Source organism: Lepidochelys kempii, chromosome 4 (genome assembly GCF_965140285.1).
Source record: "Lepidochelys kempii isolate rLepKem1 chromosome 4, rLepKem1.hap1, whole genome shotgun sequence".
Lineage (NCBI taxonomy): Eukaryota > Metazoa > Chordata > Testudines > Cheloniidae > Lepidochelys > Lepidochelys kempii.
This window is the reverse complement of record NC_136383.1, coordinates 122,226,437-122,245,189: the sequence shown is the minus strand read 5'-3', so window position 1 is coordinate 122,245,189 and position 18,753 is coordinate 122,226,437. Positions and strand designations below refer to the sequence as shown.

The window sequence follows — 18,753 nt, the reverse complement described above, 5'->3', positions numbered from 1 at the left end:
TGAGCACCTCACATTCTTTACTATTTATTCTCAAGAGCCCTGTGAGGTAGGGAAGTGCTATTTTCCCTCTTTTACAGATAGGAAGCTGAAGCACAGAGGAGGTAAGTAACTTGTGCAAGTTCCTCAGTCTGTGGCATGGCAGGAATTGAACTTGGGAGACAACCTAGTTCCTAAACTAGCACCTTATCCCCAGGCTCATCCTTCCTCTCAGTGCAATAACTTAGCACTTACTATTTGAAAATAGTATGTGATAAGGAATCTATTTCATGTAACAGCAGCTTATGTCTAAAGTAATGTGGCAACTCTTATTTGAAGCTGTAACAGTCAGCCAGAAATTGAGTCCAGCTGCATTTAGACTCTTTTTCACTGAAATATTACTAACCCCATAAAGCAACTACACCACCATTTTATTATAAAAATAACTGACAAATTTTAAATTTGTATACAATCTGTATTCACATATTTACAGTCACTTTCTAGCACAGAAGAAAAAAATAAATATAATCCCCATGCAATGTGTTTCAGTGCAAAAAGAGGGTTTTGATCAGAGTAACTAGTATCTTAACGTTTTCCTCACATTCAATGCAAGTGATTTATAAAAGCTCTGTCAGACAGACATGACTGATTTCATTCTAAGACTCAAGGTAGTGGCAAATGAGATGCCTCTATTCAACTGTACCCCAGAGACGGCAGAGTGAAGCTTTTTTCCCTCCTACCTTACCACTTTTGCCACTCTTCTCTATATGGCTATATCTATGAAAAGGAAGGTATACAGATTTCAAATCCAGTTACAATCTCTGTACTTGTGGCAATCTGAATATTTATAGAGAATCATAGACTTTTGCTTGTAAATCTGTCTGTGCTCTGAGCCCATCCACAACTTTTGTGCTCTTCAGAACTTTTGGCTTGCAGCAGATTTGCATTTGTTAACACTCCAACAAATGTGAGTGTAATTTGTATATTTCCATTCTTTGCAAAATGGCTGGATTTATGTTGAAGTCTCTTGTGCAGTCCAACAGGTGGTGGAATGAAGTAAGAGGTAGACGTTTCTTATCCTGTTGGTTCCTAACATCCCACATTATGGCCATTTAAAATGAATTATTTCATTTTTTTTGCCCTTACTTATTGTAGATTAGTAACCAATTAACTTTTCAGTAAGATGTCCTCAAATTAGAGAGATTCAATGCTGAAACTAAACACTGAATTTATGCTTAGATAAGTCAGTCCAAACATCCACACTGGATGATAAATATTAAAAATATAACCAACATTAATTGGTACTGTAGTATACATCTCAAAGTGCTGTTTTCTCAGTATCAAGTAGTGGTTGATTTGATATTTGATTGCACTTCTCAGGTCAGATTATTGACAACATTCAGCAACATGTCTGAGAAATTCATCACTGAGTTCATCATTGAAGAACCTCATGCAATGAGGACACTGAAGTTCACCCTGTCCTCTTCTCTCTGATCCTGAACTCCCACTGTCTGTGCGTGTAGCAGCTTGTTCAGATTGTGAACCTGTTCTCCTCACGCCTGACTGGACTTGGCTGTTGCCCAGTAGATGTTCAACATTTGTCTGTACATACACACGATGATTTTGGTTCCCAGTGTGAACTCTAACATGACCAGCTGTCTCTCTTGATTCCTAGGAAATTAAAATCATTTAAAAAAAAAATCAGTATCAAAAATCCAATTTTGAGCCCAAAAGGGTTAATCTAAAATGCTAGTAATGACATTTTGATAAGGCGGACCAAAGCCAATGCATACTTCACATAAAGATTTTTAGCTGAAACTCAAAGCAATCAGAGCCAGCAACTGAAAGTTGATTAAGTTCCAAACAATCATAAAACCTACATAAAATAAGTGATTGGGAGTCAAGTATAGCATGTGCAACAAATAACTGAAATTAAAAAAACAAGCGAGTTCTACCTATTCCCTGTTTGTACTGAACTGGTACAGTGTCTAAATCCATGAGAAGAAATACTATTTCCAGTTCTGCTGATTCAACGCAGAAGGGACACTGGGACTAATAGGAAGCGTTATATAAATAGAAGACAACTCCTAATTCCTCTAGAACTGAAGTTCTGAAATACAGGTATGGGATTTTTAGCAGTTACAACTTTGACACCTCTGAATTTAAGATATTGAACAAATCTGTCCATGATTTATTGGTATGTTTTGGAGTTATTCTTGTTTCCTTGGGGTGCGTCTGATTTTCAGCTTGAGTTTCCCTTATTAATGAAAACAACTTGGTTTAATATCTTGCCTTTCTAGATTTCTTTACCTGTCTCCTGATTAGCTGGTGCTGTAGACATGAAACTTCTGCCTGAAGCTCCTGTATTTTACTTTGTGCACGCTCTCGATCCGCTCTTTCAGATGTGAAATCATCCTTGTAAACAAGGACCTGAAAATGAATCATTGAAATATTTTAGCCATTTACTGAGAGTGGTGAGGTAGCAGAGGTCATAGTTGGTAAAAGAATTATACATTCTCCCATCTCTAATATTTAAATTAATACTCCGTAACATTGGTTCAGAATGCAGGTATTCTTTTCTACAGTATGTCTGCACTTAACTAGATATATGGAATTTACAAAAATCCTGATATTTTGTGTTGGAGGAAAATAAAGCTATCACAGAATTCCTCCAGTACTGCATTTTACTTGAACTTGTGTGTGCGCCCCTTTGTACTGTTGCCACCTTTGCAATCGGTACAGCCACCCTATGTCCAAGTGCCAAATCAGAAAAATCAACTGTTTAAAAAAAGTGAAAAATTCAGTGAACTTGTTTTCCCATCTTTTTCTGAGAAAATCTTAATTCCTAAATCAAGCAATTCTGATCGAAGAGTAGATTTAATGACCTGTTGCTCCAGCATTTGTACAAGTTCACTATCTCCATCTCTAGCCTTCTTCGCATCCTCTAACTCTCGCTTTACTTTAATGCATTCATTCATTTTTTCTTCCAGTAATTTGTTCAACCGAGAAATCTCCTTCTGCATCAGCTCTGAATTTCTTTTCAGTGGTATAATGCCTTGCTGTTGTTCGGGTTGAGACTTCAGTTCTTTCAGCTGCAGGTGGAGTCGTTTCACATATTCTTCTCTACTAGCATCATATGCCTGCCATTTTGTATTTAAGTCTTCCACCTGAGAAAGCAACAGAAAAGTCAAAAATAAAGTTATACACCTTAAAACAAAGTGTTGCAAGCAAAAACTTTCAGAGAAGGATTAAGGTGAGTGGTGTTAATGTGGTGTTAGGGCAGAAACAGAATTCTTAAACACGTTGCATTCTGACACTATTTCTTTGAGTCAATGGGGCAGCTAGGCTATGTATTGAGGATTTGTATTTGCCAAGGGAACAAAGATTACATGCTAGCTAATATTTTTTATGGAGACTATTCAGGGTCTGCATAAAGGTACCATTAGGGTTAAATTAAATTAGGGTTTGTTAGTGGGAATTTACTGTAGTTCAAAATGTATAATCAAATCCTATTCTACAAACTAAAAATGTACTTACATGAAACACTTTTTGTTGTAACTTCCGATTTTCCTCCTGTAGCTGGCAAATAATTGTTTGGAGTGAAGTTTTATTCTCTGAAAATTGTAGCTGTCAGACAAAGTAAGTGTTACTTTGATTAAAAAAACCGCACAAACCTGGAAGACATTCACAGCTTTATTTTAAAAATAGCACAAACATCCTCCATTTTTCTTCCCTAAGCTATTCAAACATGTTTTTAGATTAGCTCATTGTAAGATCAGTTGTTGGTAAACGTTTTTTAAGCAAAGAAATTAAATTTGCTTTAATGTAAGGGAGAATAGCCCACCTGAAAAACCATAAAACAACCAGCAGCCACAAACACTCATTCATTTTGGCTTGCTATGACTTTAAGCAAATGAGAACAAAAAATAATAAAGCTGCTTGATGAATTTTTGACCAGAAGTTTTAAACTTTTGATTTAATTACATGCCTTTGGACTTTAAGAAATGTCATCTGTTAAAAAAAAAACCCAAAAAACCCAAAGTACATGAGTAAAAAAACATTTTTGAAAAAAAATTCCCTAGAATGAACTAGGAATCATATCTGAATTTCTCTTTGACAGGGAAGTCCCCACTGTACAAGGTAAGCTAGTTATTAGACTGAAAACTTATTACTTAGAGATGGATATTTCAGTTACACATAAAACATCACATTGCTGAAAATTTCAAGTCCCATTAAACAATCTGCTTTTCTTTCCATCTAAGTCAGCCTCTGTCTATTCACGCAGTAATATTTTACATAACAAGATCATCTTTCATCCCAAAGGCTCCCAATGCACTTTACAAATTTAAACTCTGCACAGGGATCACTGAAACTCGCAGCTCTTTTAAAAGATCCAGTAACAGCAGCTCAGGACAAGAAATGAGCAGTACTTTCATCTGCTTTAAACTTCAAGAAGAATCTTCATGAACAAAATTAACGGAATGTCACCACAGTATCTGGTTTTAATACCCTATTTCTTATGGGGGTTATAATATCTTAAATTATCAAGAGTTGCCAACTCATGATACTGTCATGAAACAACAGTTGTTGTTTAAGTAGTTCCTCATTTTGGGAACAGTAGGGTTTCTCTTGCAAATTTTTACCATTATTTAATACTGCCATCTCCCAAGGCTTTCAATGAAACTGAAGTCAGACAGCCACCAGTGAGGTGCGGATTCTTGGTAGGTATTTCTTGGCTATCACCGTAGTATCTACGCACCTGCCAAACACTAAGGCATTTACCTGAACAAGGCTTTGTGGCAGGGAAATTATATTATCTCCACTTTAGGTAGAAAATAAGTCATAAATGAAATAATTTGTCCACAGCCACATAGAAGTCTGACAGAGCAAGGAATTGGATGCATTTCCTGGTTCCCTGGCCAGTGTTTTAATCCTTCCCCGAGAGAGGAATCTTCTTCCATAACCTAACAGCAAGAGTAAGGCTTACATTGTGTGTGCAGGGATGAATTTTGAATTGAAAATGATCACACACACTAAGGCTCAACAAATCAGAAAAAAAAAAAGCAAATTCTTTTAAAATCTTATGATATTTAAGCCAACTTGACTTTTGTGGTCCAAGGACACATCTACCCTGCAATTAGACACCTGCAGCTGGCCAATGGCAGCTGACCTGGGCTCACAGAGCAGAGTAAGCAATAGCGGCCTCTAGAGCTCTGAGATCCTTCCATCTTGCAACCTCCAGCTCAAGCCCAAACAAACAGCCCTTTAGCGTGCACCCCATGAGTGTCAGCTGGCATGGGCCTGCCACAGGTGCTTAATTGCACAGACCAGTGGTTCTCAAACTCTGGGTCAGGACCCCAAAGTGGGTTGCGATCCAATTGTAATGGGGTCACCACGGCTGGCGTTAGACTTGCTGGGGACTGGGGCTGAAGTCAAAGCCCAAGTCCCACTGCCCAGGACTGAAGCCAAAGCCCTACAGCTTCAGCCCTGGGTGGCAGGGCTCAGGTTACAGGCCCCCGACCTGGGGCTGAAGCCCTTGGGCTTCGGCTTCCCCGCCCAGGACAATGCGGCTCAAGCTTTGGCTTCCCTCCACAGGGCAGTGGGGCTCGAGCTTAGCGTGCACGCGCACACACACACACCCCTTGTAGTAATTTTTGTTATCAGAAGTGGGTTGTGGTGCAAGGAAGTTTGAGAACCCCTGGCATAGACATACCCCAAGGGCCTCATTTTTGTCTCTCGTCAAAGGGATGTCACCCCCAACAGCATAGCACCCTCTAGTGCTCCGCTCTAGCCGCCACTGGTTTACTGAATAATGTGTGTAAATATATAATATTCATACTTTGGGAAAGAATGCTTATGGCACCTCCTACCAAAAGAGGCTCTGACTACTAGAGATAGATGAGGGATGGCCAAGATGTACATGACATGATCAAAACCAGCTCCATCTCTCAATGAATACCAACAGTTAAGGTTTTGTGAGAAGATTCTCCTTTTCTCTTCACTGTAGCTGAAGTGATTGGGGAAAGTAAGAAATAACTTAGAGCTATTGTATTAACAGTTGCTTACAATGTAACATCCCTCCCTCCAAATTATTCACACTGACAGAAAATGTATTAAGTGTACCTGATTGGATCTTTCCATAGGAATATGCTCCTCCAAATGCCCTCTGTCTTTTCTCTTTTCTTCTAGACATTTTGCCAGCTGCTGACACATTTCTGCTGTGGATGCCAATTTACGTTGAAGTTGGTGAGTTTCATCGGTGAGTGAACGACATAGTACTTCACTTGTAGCCTGGACTCTCTCTCTCTCTGCCAAGCTTCTCTGGAGTCGTAAGATTTCTCTCTCTCTTTCATACTGTGGCTGGTTTATTATCTGCTGTATATCTCTGTCTTTGTCTTCTAACTGCCGATCCAGCTTCTGCACTTCCTAGATATTGGGGGTAAAGTTGATATATTTGAGAACATAAAATGAACTCAAAAGCCAAGAGATTTATAAAAGTGAATTTTCTCATCATTGTTTAAGAATAACTTAAGTCCACTCTTCAGGAATGTCATTAGTACCATATGTTACCACCATTAAATAAGACCACTCATATAAAGTCACTTTTCATCAAATTTCTTGAATGTGGTGTTGGTCTACAATGTCTTTTCCAGTTTTCATTTTACATTTTCATGAACATATGCTTATGCACATATCCTAGGTCAGAAAATAGTTGGTATGCAGAAAAGGACTTGCCAATACATTATCAACTGCAGATTGTTTCCAACCTCTTACTTGATATTTCAGGACAATCACTCCAGACTTTTTAAAAAAAAATATATAATTGGGGCAGTTATCCCACTTTCTCAAAAACATACTTATACAAGGATGCAATTTTATGCACTATAACTTAAGCTTCTGATGCAGGCAGCATAGCCAGCTTGTAGTGTCCTGACCACTTTTAGGGTGCAATGAAAGACCTCTGTTTGGCTTTTCTACTCCAGTGTCCCAAATTATAAGGTGGTAGAAAATAATTTCCTTAAACTATTAGGGACCATAAATTTCATCAAAGCAAATAGTATGCCTGATTCTGAGAGACAGCAAAGATAGTATCACTCTACATAGTAACTTGATCAGGAACAAACAGTAATGACAGAGAAACAAACCCCACACAGGTTTCAGAGTAACAGCCGTGTTAGTCTGTCTTTGCAAAAAGAAAAGGAGTACTTGTGGCACCTTAGAGACTAACCAATTTATTTGAGCATGAGCTTTCGTGAGCTACAGCTCACTTCATCGGATGCATACCGTGGAAACTGCAGCAGACTTTATATACACACAGAGAATATGAAACAATACCTCCTCCCACCCCACTGTCCTGCTGGTAATAGCTTATCTAAAGTGATCATCAGGTTGGGCCATTTCCAGCACAAATCCAGGTTTTCTCACCCTCCACCCCCCACACAAATTCACTCTCCTGCTGGTGAAACCCCACACAGAATGCGTAACTCTATCCTGGGGTGGTTATACCTGCCTCACAAATATCTGAGGGATCTGCATTTTCTTAACTTTGGCAATGCTTGTATATCTTGTTGTACCAATAAAGTTTCATGGAATTGGAAGCTCTGTAACATTACCTCGCTTAACAAATGGAAGCCCCTCTGTGAATGGTTTGATGGGACTGGGATTTGTTGGGGTCTAGACGGCAGCCAATCTCTGGCATCATCATGTACTCAAATTGTAAATGAAATTTGGAGTATATTAACACTGACCCAGTGAGCACTAACTTCTATTGTTCCCATTTAAACTGTTAGGGGGTGAAAGAGATTGGAGGACAACAGCTGTAAAGAAAGCATATGAAACATAGCTCCCCCAGAGTCTTTTAGTTTGTCTATATGGTATTTTGGAGCAAGCAGGAGTGAGCCTCCCAGCCCAGATGTGGGCCATGGGGGTGGAAATCAGGCTAGTGCTCTAAAAAAAAAAAAACAGCTGCCTAGACAGTGCTTTCAAGTTGCAAGGCAGGCTCTGAAGCCTAGGGAGTGGTGTGGGCTTGGCTTCATTTCAGAGCCCAAGCCACAACTTCAAAGTGCCCTCTATGCAGCTATTTTTAAAGTGCTGGTACAAGCCCTGCTACCGGTGGACCTGGGCTGGGAGGTTCACTCCCACACACAGTACAGACATGCCCACAAGTTGCCCTGGATCCCAGGGTAGACAGGAGGTTATGGAGGCAAAAGCCACAGTCCATCTTGCAAAATCTGTCCCGTTTTTTGGAGGTGAAGGGGTGGGGAAGGTTGTAATGCAATATCCTTGCCAGTTCCTCAGGAGATCAAATCTTGGTCCTCCAATGGAAGAATACAATAGAAAAGCAGAGCATAAACTAAGTTTCCAAGCCCCCTGCGTAAAAACCTGTATAAGGGCATTATCTTGACCTTTAGCTTGTCAACAGTGACACTGGGTTACCTCGGGAGAGCCTCATAATAAATTGTGTTTAAAATGTTCATTTCTAAAAATCAAAACTTATATTGACTAGTGCAGTTTTAAAGCTGCAACAGAAAGTGCTTATTTTAAATGTTAACTACAGTAATTAGAAAATGAAATGCTGCCATGTACTTACTGTAGACTGGTGCCTTTGAGCACTTAAGAGAAAGGATACACTGTTTGGGATTCAGAACAAACCCACAACTATATCAAACCCAATACGGATACTGAATGTTTTAAAAGGATTTGACAGGCTTAAAAATCCATTTGAAGAACAAAAGGCTACTTCTAGCTATGCTTTGTTGGCTGGTATTGCACTTCCTGGGTAGTTTATGGCATAAGACATTAATCAACCTGCCTCACAAGGTAGTCAAACAGCGGAGTGCTGACAGAGGTGTAAATACCTCGACACATCCCAAGCTGCGCACTGTATAAAACAGTGAGATCATGTTTTATTACAAGTCTCAAAGCCTGAACCGGTCTAAAGAGAAGTGTTCCATTTGAGAAACATTCTTGTACCCGCATTATGTCAAGAGATTACTTTGTCACAAGACTACTTGTTTCAGTTTCCAATATTTTCTCATTTGGAACTCCCCTCACAGACACCAGACTGCTTCATTACAAAGAGAAAGATTTTAAACAATTTAATTTCAATAAACAAACAGTAAAAACACTTCTTCCAGAGTTAGAAAGATGTTTTTAACTAGAAAGGAGGAAAATTGAGATCCCCCCCCCCCCCCCCGAATTGCCAACTAGTTGCAATGGTTACAACTGAAATGCTAGGTCTGGTGTACAGATGTGCTGATGAACAGTTCAAGAAGCAGATACACAAAGGGGAAAAAGGGAAGAACTAAAAAATCCCATTTAAATGCCTTTTAATCAAGAAATATTGGCACTGTGGATTTTTGTTATGGAGTGAAAAAATAATTGCTTGCAATAAATTTATTTTAGCTCATCTTTTCCAATAATCTCTTCCACTCTACTTGTGCAAACTAGTGAGATTATATAAAGATGTATACTAGCTAGTGTGCTAGCTGTAAATCTCATCCTGATAGCATGAAAAATACCATTTAGATTACATTTAAAAATGCCAGTAGATTTCATAGTCTCTGCAACTACTTTTTAATTAACATGTTCCCACAATTCAATCACTGCCCTGAAGTGCATGGTGATTATACTTTGGTTATAATAAATAGTGCTATCTTGAAAGTATTTGAAGACGACAGGTTACCTAGTGGTTGCAGAGGGTTTGGCAAACTTGACTTCTGGGCTCTAACCAAGCCTCTTCACCAGCTTGCTGCGACACCTTGGACAAGTCACCTAAACCAAATTTTCCATACTAGAGCATCTAAAGTTAGGGTCCTAAATCAATATTTAGGCATCTAAATTAGTGACCTAAACTAAGGGGTTTATTTATTTATTTATTTATTTTTTTAATACCACACATCATCATGGCACCCCAGCCCCTTTCAAATAGGGTGTTTAGCTTTAGGTACTAATGGTTGAAAATCCTACCCTTCTCTTAAAAAAAAAAAAGGCTTAAAATAACACTTTTTCGTATTAAGTGGGGTTAAATGCTGTCCTGGCTCACAAGTGTGCAACTTTTTGAAGACAGACTCGAGCTCAGCCCTTTGCAAAGCACTGCCAGGGGAAGGCACTCTTCTCTGTAAATACAAGTGCTATTTTGGTACATCTGTGTTTTTACCTGGGTCAAAGTTTCAACCTTCTGCGCTGAAATTCTCTCGCTGTCTTTAAGCTGCTGCTTCATTTGGCCAACCTGATCTATTAAACTTTCCACTAGAGATTTTGCAGGTCCAACAAACTTTCCCCCAGCTGGCGGCGGCTGTTGCTCCTCTTCCTGTGCGGCTCCCAACTGGGCAGCCTGGTACTTGGCCACGCTCGCCCTCAGCTCCCCGATCATCGCCTCCTTGGCGGAGAGCTGCAGTTGAAGGTGCTTCAGCTGCTGCCCGGCCTCATGATACAGGCTGCAGAGGGCTTTGTAGCGGGGCGCTTTGCTCTTTAAGCTCTTGTTCTCCAGGTGCAGCGCCTCCACGGTCTCCTCCAGCTGCCTGCACCGGGCTACCAGCGGGTCCGTGCTGCTGTCCTCGTTCACCGAGCACATGGCGGGGGAAAGAGAGCGCCGACCACCCCGCGGCCCCGTCTCTTCCTCCAGCGCGGTGAGCCAGAACCCCGCCAGCTGCATAGAAATCCACGCGGGGCCAGGCGAGGGGCCGCGCGGCTGTCCGTGCCGCTCCCTTCAGCCTTCTCCTCGCCGCCGCCCGGGAGCAGAGACGAGCCTTTCGGCGCTGGCTGGGCCCGGCCCCCACGCCTCTTATCGGCCAGGCGGGCGGCCAGCGGCTGCTCGGCGCCGCCAGCGGGGAGGGGCCGCCCGCGGGGGGCGGGGCCCACAGCCCCGCGCGGGAGGAGGGGAACCCCCGGGCGGGGGAAGGGAGCGGAGCGAGCCCCGGCGGGGGAGGGGAGGGGCGGGCTGAGCTGTGTCGCGGGGATCCCGCGCGGGGCTCTGGGAGCCGGGGGGAGGGGGCAGCCCGGGCTTGCGTAAGGCCCGCGGTGTCCCAGCCGGAGCTGCCCCCGGGAATTTCCTGGCGGGGCTTCCCGGCAGCAGGCGCTAGGCGGCAGCTCCCGGCCGCTCCCCGGGGACCGCTCAGCAGCCAGGCGGCGCCTCTTTCCGGCTCCGGCCTGGGGCGCAGGCGCGAGGGCGGGGCGAGTCTGCGCCGGCGCAGTGAGCGTGGCTGGGGGAGGGGGCAGCGCTCTCGGGGCTGCGCTCGTGCCCTGCCCGCGCGGGGCGGCCGGGGCTGGCTGTGCCCTGCCAGGGGGTGCTGGCCTTCGGGGACGGCGACCCTGGCCCCGCGGGAGACCGCGGCGTTGCCAGTATTCCGGGAGGTTGTACCACGTGACATAATCCATGCCCATTAGTCTTTCCTGCCCGGAGGCTCCAGGACAATCCTGGAGGGTTGGCAATCCCAGGGGAGCGTAGCCCTGTGGGGACCCGCAGTGTGCCCTGGACAGTGGCTGACACGGTGCCCCTTGGCTAGGACAGAGTACAGTGGGAGAGGGGGCGAGGCGATAGCTCAGTGGTTTCAGCATTGGCCTGATAAACCCAGGGTTGTGAGCTCGATCCTTGAGGGGGCCATTTGGGATCTGCGGCAAAAATTGGGGATTGGTCCTGCTTCGAGCAGGGGGTTGGACTAGATGACCTCCTGAGGTCCCTTCCAACCCTGATATTCTATGAGTCTATGATTCTATGTGTGAGTGTTTACTGACCCGCCCAGGCACGGTGACATGACAACTGTCTTCGGAAAGAATTGAGGACGCCAGGAGCTTGATGAAATGGCTCATCCACATGCACAAATTGCACCACTGTAACTGTACCGGTGCATCAGTGGGCCTGCTACCGGAATCAGCCTCGATCGCCCTGAAAGCAATCCGGGAGATTTTAATAGGCTGCTAAAAGTCCGGTGGGCGGGCCTAAGCAGGCTCCCTACCTGCCCTGGTATGTGATTGGCATGTCCCTCTGGCTCCTAGGCGCAGGGGTGGCCAGGGGGGTCTCTGCGTTCTGCCCCTGCCCTAAGTGCCGACTCCGCAGCCAATGGGTGTTCCCAGCCAATGGGAGCTGCAGGGGCAGTGCCTGCAGGCAGCGGCAGCACGCATTGCTGCCTGGCTGCCCTGAGCCTAGGAGCCAGACATGCTGGCTCCTTTCAGGAGCCTCTCAAGGTAAGTGCCTGGCCAGAGCCTGCACGCCTCATCCCCTCCCGCATCCCAGCTCCCTGCCCCAGCCATGAGCCCCCTTCCACACTCAAACTCCCAGAGCTCGCACCCTGCACCACCTCCTGCACCCTGCCACAACCCAGAGCCCCCTCCCACAATCTGAATCCCTTCCCCAGCCTGTTGAAAGTGAGTGAGGGTAGGGGAGAGCGAGCTGCAGAGGGAGGGAGGGAGGGAGAGAGAGAGAGGGCCTCAGAGAAGGGGCAGGGCAAGGGTGTTGGTGTTTGTGCGATTAGAAAGTTGGCAACCTTAGCCCAAACCTTTAAACTGTGCCCCCATCCCCTTAGCAGGCACTAGTCGTCCATGACAGGAGCCCCTAGCTCCACTGTAGGGCAGAAGCCCCGAACTGCCCCACTTCTGGTAGGCAAAGAATGGGGGGACGTGGGAGATTCTGCGATCCACACTTTAACTGTAAAAGAGCCACATGTGGCTGGTGAGCCACAGTTTGGCTACCCCATAGCTTATTCCCCTTCCTGTCTGGGAATAGCCATACAAGATGTAGGTAGGGCACCTTTAGATCAGTATAAATATGCCCCTGCTCAGGGGCTGCTTGATAGAACATCAGTTCAAATTAAAAAATCCACACTTTTAACTGAAATAGTTATGCCAATAAACAAACTGTATGGACCAGGTCTGATAAATCTAATGCAAGCCAAAAAAGCAGCCTATCTAGTCCTTTGTCAAACACCGAGAAACTCCAACCTTAACCGTAAAGCCATGACTGCATGGCTCCATAATCCTGACAATGTGCCAGATTATCACTGACCTCTTTGTGAGTCTAAAGCTATGGCTACACTAGAGAGCTTACAGTGGCACCACTGCACTAGTGCAACTGTGCCGCTGTAACCTCTCTAGTGTAGCCGCTCTAGGCCAACGGGAGAGAGCTCTTCCATCAATCCACCCCCAACGAGCAGCAGGAGAAGCTGTCCACACCAGCGCTTAGGTCAGTGTAATTTATGTCACTCTGTGGGTGGCTTATTCACACCCCTGAGCAACATAAGTTATATTGACATAAGCGGTAGTGTAGACATATCCTCAGTAAAATCAGACTAACAGCCTTGGCATTTGGCCCTGTGAAAAGGGACATACGGGATTTAAGTTAGTCATTATATGAAAACAGAATCGCATCATTCAATTGCCTCAAAGAATGACAGGAAGGAGCTTGGGCTTCATTAGAAAAGTGGTGTTTAAAAATACTTTATTGGCACAACTAGCTATACAAGTATTGCCAACATGTAAGGTCACAGAAGACATTCTGTAACTAGTAGATACTGTATACCAAGCATTTGCCCAAAACACAGCATTACAGTGTGTCTGATATTTAATTCACTTTGTCCAAGGGAAACTATTCAATACCATTGAGAATATCACTACTGCATTATGATCAGGGACAATGAAAAATTATGGGAATGAAAAGTCGAGGTAATTGAAAATTCTTCTTCAAGTCGTGTCCCTGTGAGTGCTCCATTCTGGGTGCACTCTCGCCTCCTCCACCTTTCCCTGGAAATTTCTTATTGCAGTATCTGTTTGGCCCAGGCATGCATTACTCAGTCTTGTGCTCTGTGCTGTTGCTATATAGCACTGTTTGGCTTCATTTCCTGCTCAGCCTGAGACAGAGTCTTAGCAGTTGTCCACATTGAGTTTTACCTCAATTCTGTCCCCTAAGCTCTTTTAGTAGTTATGACAGATTTCAGAGTAACAGCTGTGTTAGTCTGTCTTTGCAAAAAGAAAAGGAGTACTTGTGGCATCTTAGAGACTAACCAATTTATTTGAGCATGAGCTTTCGTGAGCTACAGCTCACTTCATCGGATGCATACCCTGGAAACTGCAGTAGACATTATATACACACAGAGACCATGAAACAATACCCCCTCCCACCCCACTGTCCTGCTGGTAATAGCTTATCTAAAGTGATCATCAAGTTGAGCCATTTCCAGCACAAATCCAGGTTTCCTCACCCTCCGCCCCCCCACCCCCCACACAAACTCACTCTCCTGCTGGTAATAGCCCATCCAAAGTGACCACTCTCTTCACAATGTGTATGATAATCAAGGTGGGCCATTTTCTGCACAAATCCAGGTTCTCTCACCCCCTCACCCCCCTCCAAAAACCACACACACAAACTCACTCTCCTGCTGGTCATAGCTCATCCAAAGTGACCACTCTCCATACAATGTGCATGGTAATCAAGGTGGGTCATTTCCAGCACAGATCCAGGCTTTCTCACCCACTCCCCCCCCCGGGAACACACACACACACACACACATAAACTCACTCTCCTGCTGGCAATAGCTCATCCAAACTGACCACTCTCCAAGTTTAAATCCAAGTTTAACCAGAACCCCGCAACCTGAAGCAAATACTCACCAACAACCACATACCACACAACAGAACCACTAGCCCAGGAACCTATCCTTGCAACAAAGCCCGTTGCCAACTGTGCCCACATATCTATTCAGGGGACACCATCACAGGGCCTAATAACATCAGCCACACTATCAGAGGCTCGTTCACCTGCACATCCACCAATGTGATATATGCCATCATGTGCCAGCAATGCCCCTCTGCCATGTACATTGGTCAAACTGGACAGTCTCTACGTAAAAGAATAAATGGACACAAATCAGATGTCAAGAATTATAACATTCATAAACCAGTCGGAGAACACTTCAATCTCTCTGGTCACGCAATCACCTACATGAAGGTCACTATCTTACAACAAAAAAACTTCAAATCCAGACTCCAGCGAGAAACTGCTGAATTGGAATTCATTTGCAAATTGGATACTATTAATTTAGGCTTAAATAGAGACTTGGAGTGGCTAAGTCATTATGCAAGGTAGCCTATTTCCCCTTGCTTTTTCCTACCCCCCCGCACCCCAGACGTTCTGGTTAAACTTGGATTTAAACTTGGAGAGTGGTCAGTTTGGATGAGCTATTGCCAGCAGGAGAGTGAGTTTATGTGTGTGTGTGTGTGTGTTCCTGGGGGGGGTGGGGGGTGAGAAAGCCTGGATCTGTGCTGGAAATGACCCACCTTGATTACCATGCACATTGTAGGGAGAGTGGTCACTTTGGATGAGCTATGACCAGCAGGAGAGTGAGTTTGTGTGTGTATGGGGGTGGGGGGGGGTGAGAAAACCTGGATTTATGCTGGAAATGGCCCACCTTGATTATCATGCACCTTGTAGGGAGAGTGGTCACTTTGGATAAGCTATTACCAGCAGGAGATTGAGTTTGTGTTTGTGGTTTTTGGAGGGGGGTGAGGGGGTGAGAGAACCTGGATTTGTGCAGAAAATGGCCCACCTTGATTATCATACACATTGTGAAGAGAGTGGTCACTTTGGATGGGCTATTACCAGCAGGAGAGTGAGTTTGTGTGGGGGGTGGGGGGGCGGAGGGTGAGGAAACCTGGATTTGTGCTGGAAATGGCCCAACTTGATGATCACTTTAGATAAACTATTACCAGCAGGACAGTGGGGTGGGAGGGGGTATTGTTCCATGGTCTCTGTGTGTATATAATGTCTACTGCAGTTTCCAGGGTATGCATCCAATGAAGTGAGCTGTAGCTCACGAAAGCTCATGCTCAAATAAATTGGTTAGTCTCTAAGGTGCCACAAGTACTCCTTTTCTTTTAGTAGTTAGTTTATTATACTTGTTCTTAATAGTAGTTGGTACTTAGTAGTAGTTTAGTTTAAAACAAAAATTAACCTCCCCCCAACTTTTTATTTATAGTCTTTTTAGATAGTTTCTCCCCTGGGAGTTTTACTTTATTGGGAGGGTGTGCCTGGTTCTCCCAGTTTCTAACGTCTGTCATGCTGCAATCCCAATGAGTGACGGACACTGTTGCCTTGGAGAATCTCATATTTCCCAAAAGTGCAACTTCTGTCTGGCATTAAAATCTAGAGCCAGAAAAAAGAGGGAGATCAAATTTCAACTCCTCATGATGGAGAGCTCACTGCACCTGGCCTATGATCCAGGCCGGGAGATCCTCCCCAGCCCCACCGTATGCCAGTCTCCAAGTAAGTCAGCTACCTGTATCATCTCCAAGGCTCACTCCCCAAAGACCCAAGATTCCTCTCATAAGACTTCCAAACACCGTACCACAAGTTCTCCTAGTAGAAGGTTGCTGGTGGAAGTTGAGGTTGCCGGTGACTCCAGCCACTTCAGCTCCCATTGGTCTCTGACCTGGTACCCATGAGGCTGCTGATTCCTTAGGTACTGAGGGCTCTGTTAAGCCTGGAGACCCCCAACATTTTGGGCTCTGATAGACCATTGGTACCAACAGGGAAGCGAGGCAGCAGAAGAGATCTACTTCTTCAGACTCAGTACCAAAAAAAGACCACTTGGTCGCCATCTGGACTCCCCTCAGGGCATTTGAGATTCATAGTACCGTCAGCTCTCTCTGCTACCATTACTTTGGCTCAAGCTATGGACATGGCTATGGACACAGGTGCCCGAACTGTGGCCCCACCTCCCTACACCGTGCAGCCCCTTTGCCCTGAGCCCCCGCCCCTTCCCCCCAAGGCCCCACCCTCATGCTGCCCCTTCCCCACAAGATCCTGCCCCTGCACTGCCTCTTCCCCTAAGGCCCCACTCCGCCCCCACCTCTTCCCCCTAAGACCTCTCCCACTCACTCCTCTCCGCCCCCACTCCCCATCACTCACCCTTATGGCCGGTAAAATGTGTGGGGTACCATGGCCCCCTGGACCCTCTGTTCCAGCACCCCTGAACACGGAAAATATTTTTGGTAAAAACTTGGGGTATTGTCATAATGTGATCTTGTCTTTGAAAAATATTATGAAAGGGGGGTATGCCATAAGGGCCCCTATTTCCCCAACTCGTTGAGCTGACATGATGGCTACCAGAAACACTGTTTTCATTGACAAATGTAGGAGTGAGCAGGTAGCCATCGGTTCAAACAGAGATCTTGTAAGATGTTTAAGAACCAGCTTGAGGTCCCAAACTGGAGTAGGATGTTTGACTAGTGGAAACAGCCCCCGAGGAACCTCATCATTGTTGGATGAACGAATACAGAATAACCTTCTACTGGAGAATGGAAATCCATGATGGCTTCCAGGTGGATGCTAAAAACTCAGCGACAGCCCCAAGTTTTTTAGTGCTAGAATGTAGTCCAATATGTCTGACAGCAAAATAAAGTTGTCAGTGGAATGTGTTTGAGGTCACACAAGCAAGCAAATCTTGCCCATTTTTGTAAGTAAGTGTAATGCGTACATGCTTTTCTGCTGTATAATAGCACTCTTTTTACTTCCTCTGAACAGGTAATTTCTAATCCCGTGAACGATCGACTGTTAGGGGGCTTATTCCTTCACCCACTTACTTCCCTGGTCCTTCTCGCATGAACAGAGAGCAACAATACCCGAAGTCCAAAGGTGCAAACAATTCGATGTTTATTGGGGTGAACTTCCAGCAAGCATGATTCCAGTTTCCTTCCTTAGTATCCTCCTTCCCAGCTCTGACACCACAGAGCCTTACACCTGTGTCCCTGTTCCCATTCCTACCCTTAGCCAAACATGATTCCAACTTCCTTACTCCCATTCCCTGTTCCCATTTCCCCCTTTAGCAAAACATGATTCCAATTTTCTTACCCCCATTCCCTGTTCCCATCTCACACACCCACATGCCCATGCCCATGCCCATGCCCACCCCCACCCACACCCACACCCAGTCACTTCCTCATTGACTACAGATTATATAGTAAAACTTGAGTTCTGCTTAGCTATACCTTAACCAATCATTTTCCTGAAATTTAACTAACCAATCCTAACATATTGTAACATGATTATGTAACCAATTACATCCCACCACCTCAATTAGTTTACACCCAGCAAAATTAATTATACAGCAGACAGGAACAATCACAGAACCAGACAGAGATTATACAGACAAACAACAGCAAAGTGGGAACTATAATGACAAAACAATACAGAAGTGAGGATTTCACATCCCAGCTATTGATAAGTGAGTTCTTGCCAGACAGGATGCTATCAAACTAAGTTTCCTTTTACATTTTCTAGGCACTTCCCTTTCTCTGGAGGTGATAGGAATACAATCCTGTCCTGATAGTGCCTAACAGCCCAATAGCACCTTATTTCAATGTGACTAGTTTGGAATGTGAGGATGTGACCGTTCGCTTCCCAGCTTATGGCTGCCTCTGCTGCTTAGCCTAAGGCCTGAGCCTAAGCACAGGGCCACAAACTGTCACAATAAGAGAAGGCCCTTACACTGGCAGACAGTGGTTTTGATTCTCTCTTTTATACCTCTATCACTAGCCAAGTGATAAGAATACACCTAAATTCTTAGAGTATAGGCCTTTACAGACAGGCCTGAATATCTATATCCTAACATCGACCAGCCATGCTTTGAGGCAAAGAACTCCAATCTTGGGATGAAGGATCTTCCCACATTCCTGGGAGAGAAGATGAGGAGCTACCTGGAGAGTGATTGGTACATGAATGGCCAGCTGTATCAAGTAAGGAAACAATGTTTGTCTAGGCTGGGTTGGGACTATTAGAATAACTCT

At 44.7% G+C, this 18,753-nt stretch overlaps 1 protein-coding gene across 1 annotated transcript; it reads right to left on the bottom strand.

Annotated features, from left to right (window-relative positions):
• Nucleotides 1-386: 386 nt before the first annotated feature.
• TNIP2 (TNFAIP3 interacting protein 2) lies at nucleotides 387-11,119 on the bottom strand. Its single transcript, XM_073342712.2, has 6 exons — nucleotides 10,136-11,119; nucleotides 6,100-6,402; nucleotides 3,514-3,603; nucleotides 2,862-3,143; nucleotides 2,287-2,406; nucleotides 387-1,647 (listed from the first exon to the last, which is right to left on the bottom strand). Exons 1-6 carry the CDS (start codon nucleotides 10,631-10,633, stop codon nucleotides 1,363-1,365), a joined length of 1,578 nt encoding a protein of 525 aa, XP_073198813.1. The 5' UTR covers nucleotides 10,634-11,119; the 3' UTR covers nucleotides 387-1,362.
• Nucleotides 11,120-18,753: the final 7,634 nt, after the last annotated feature.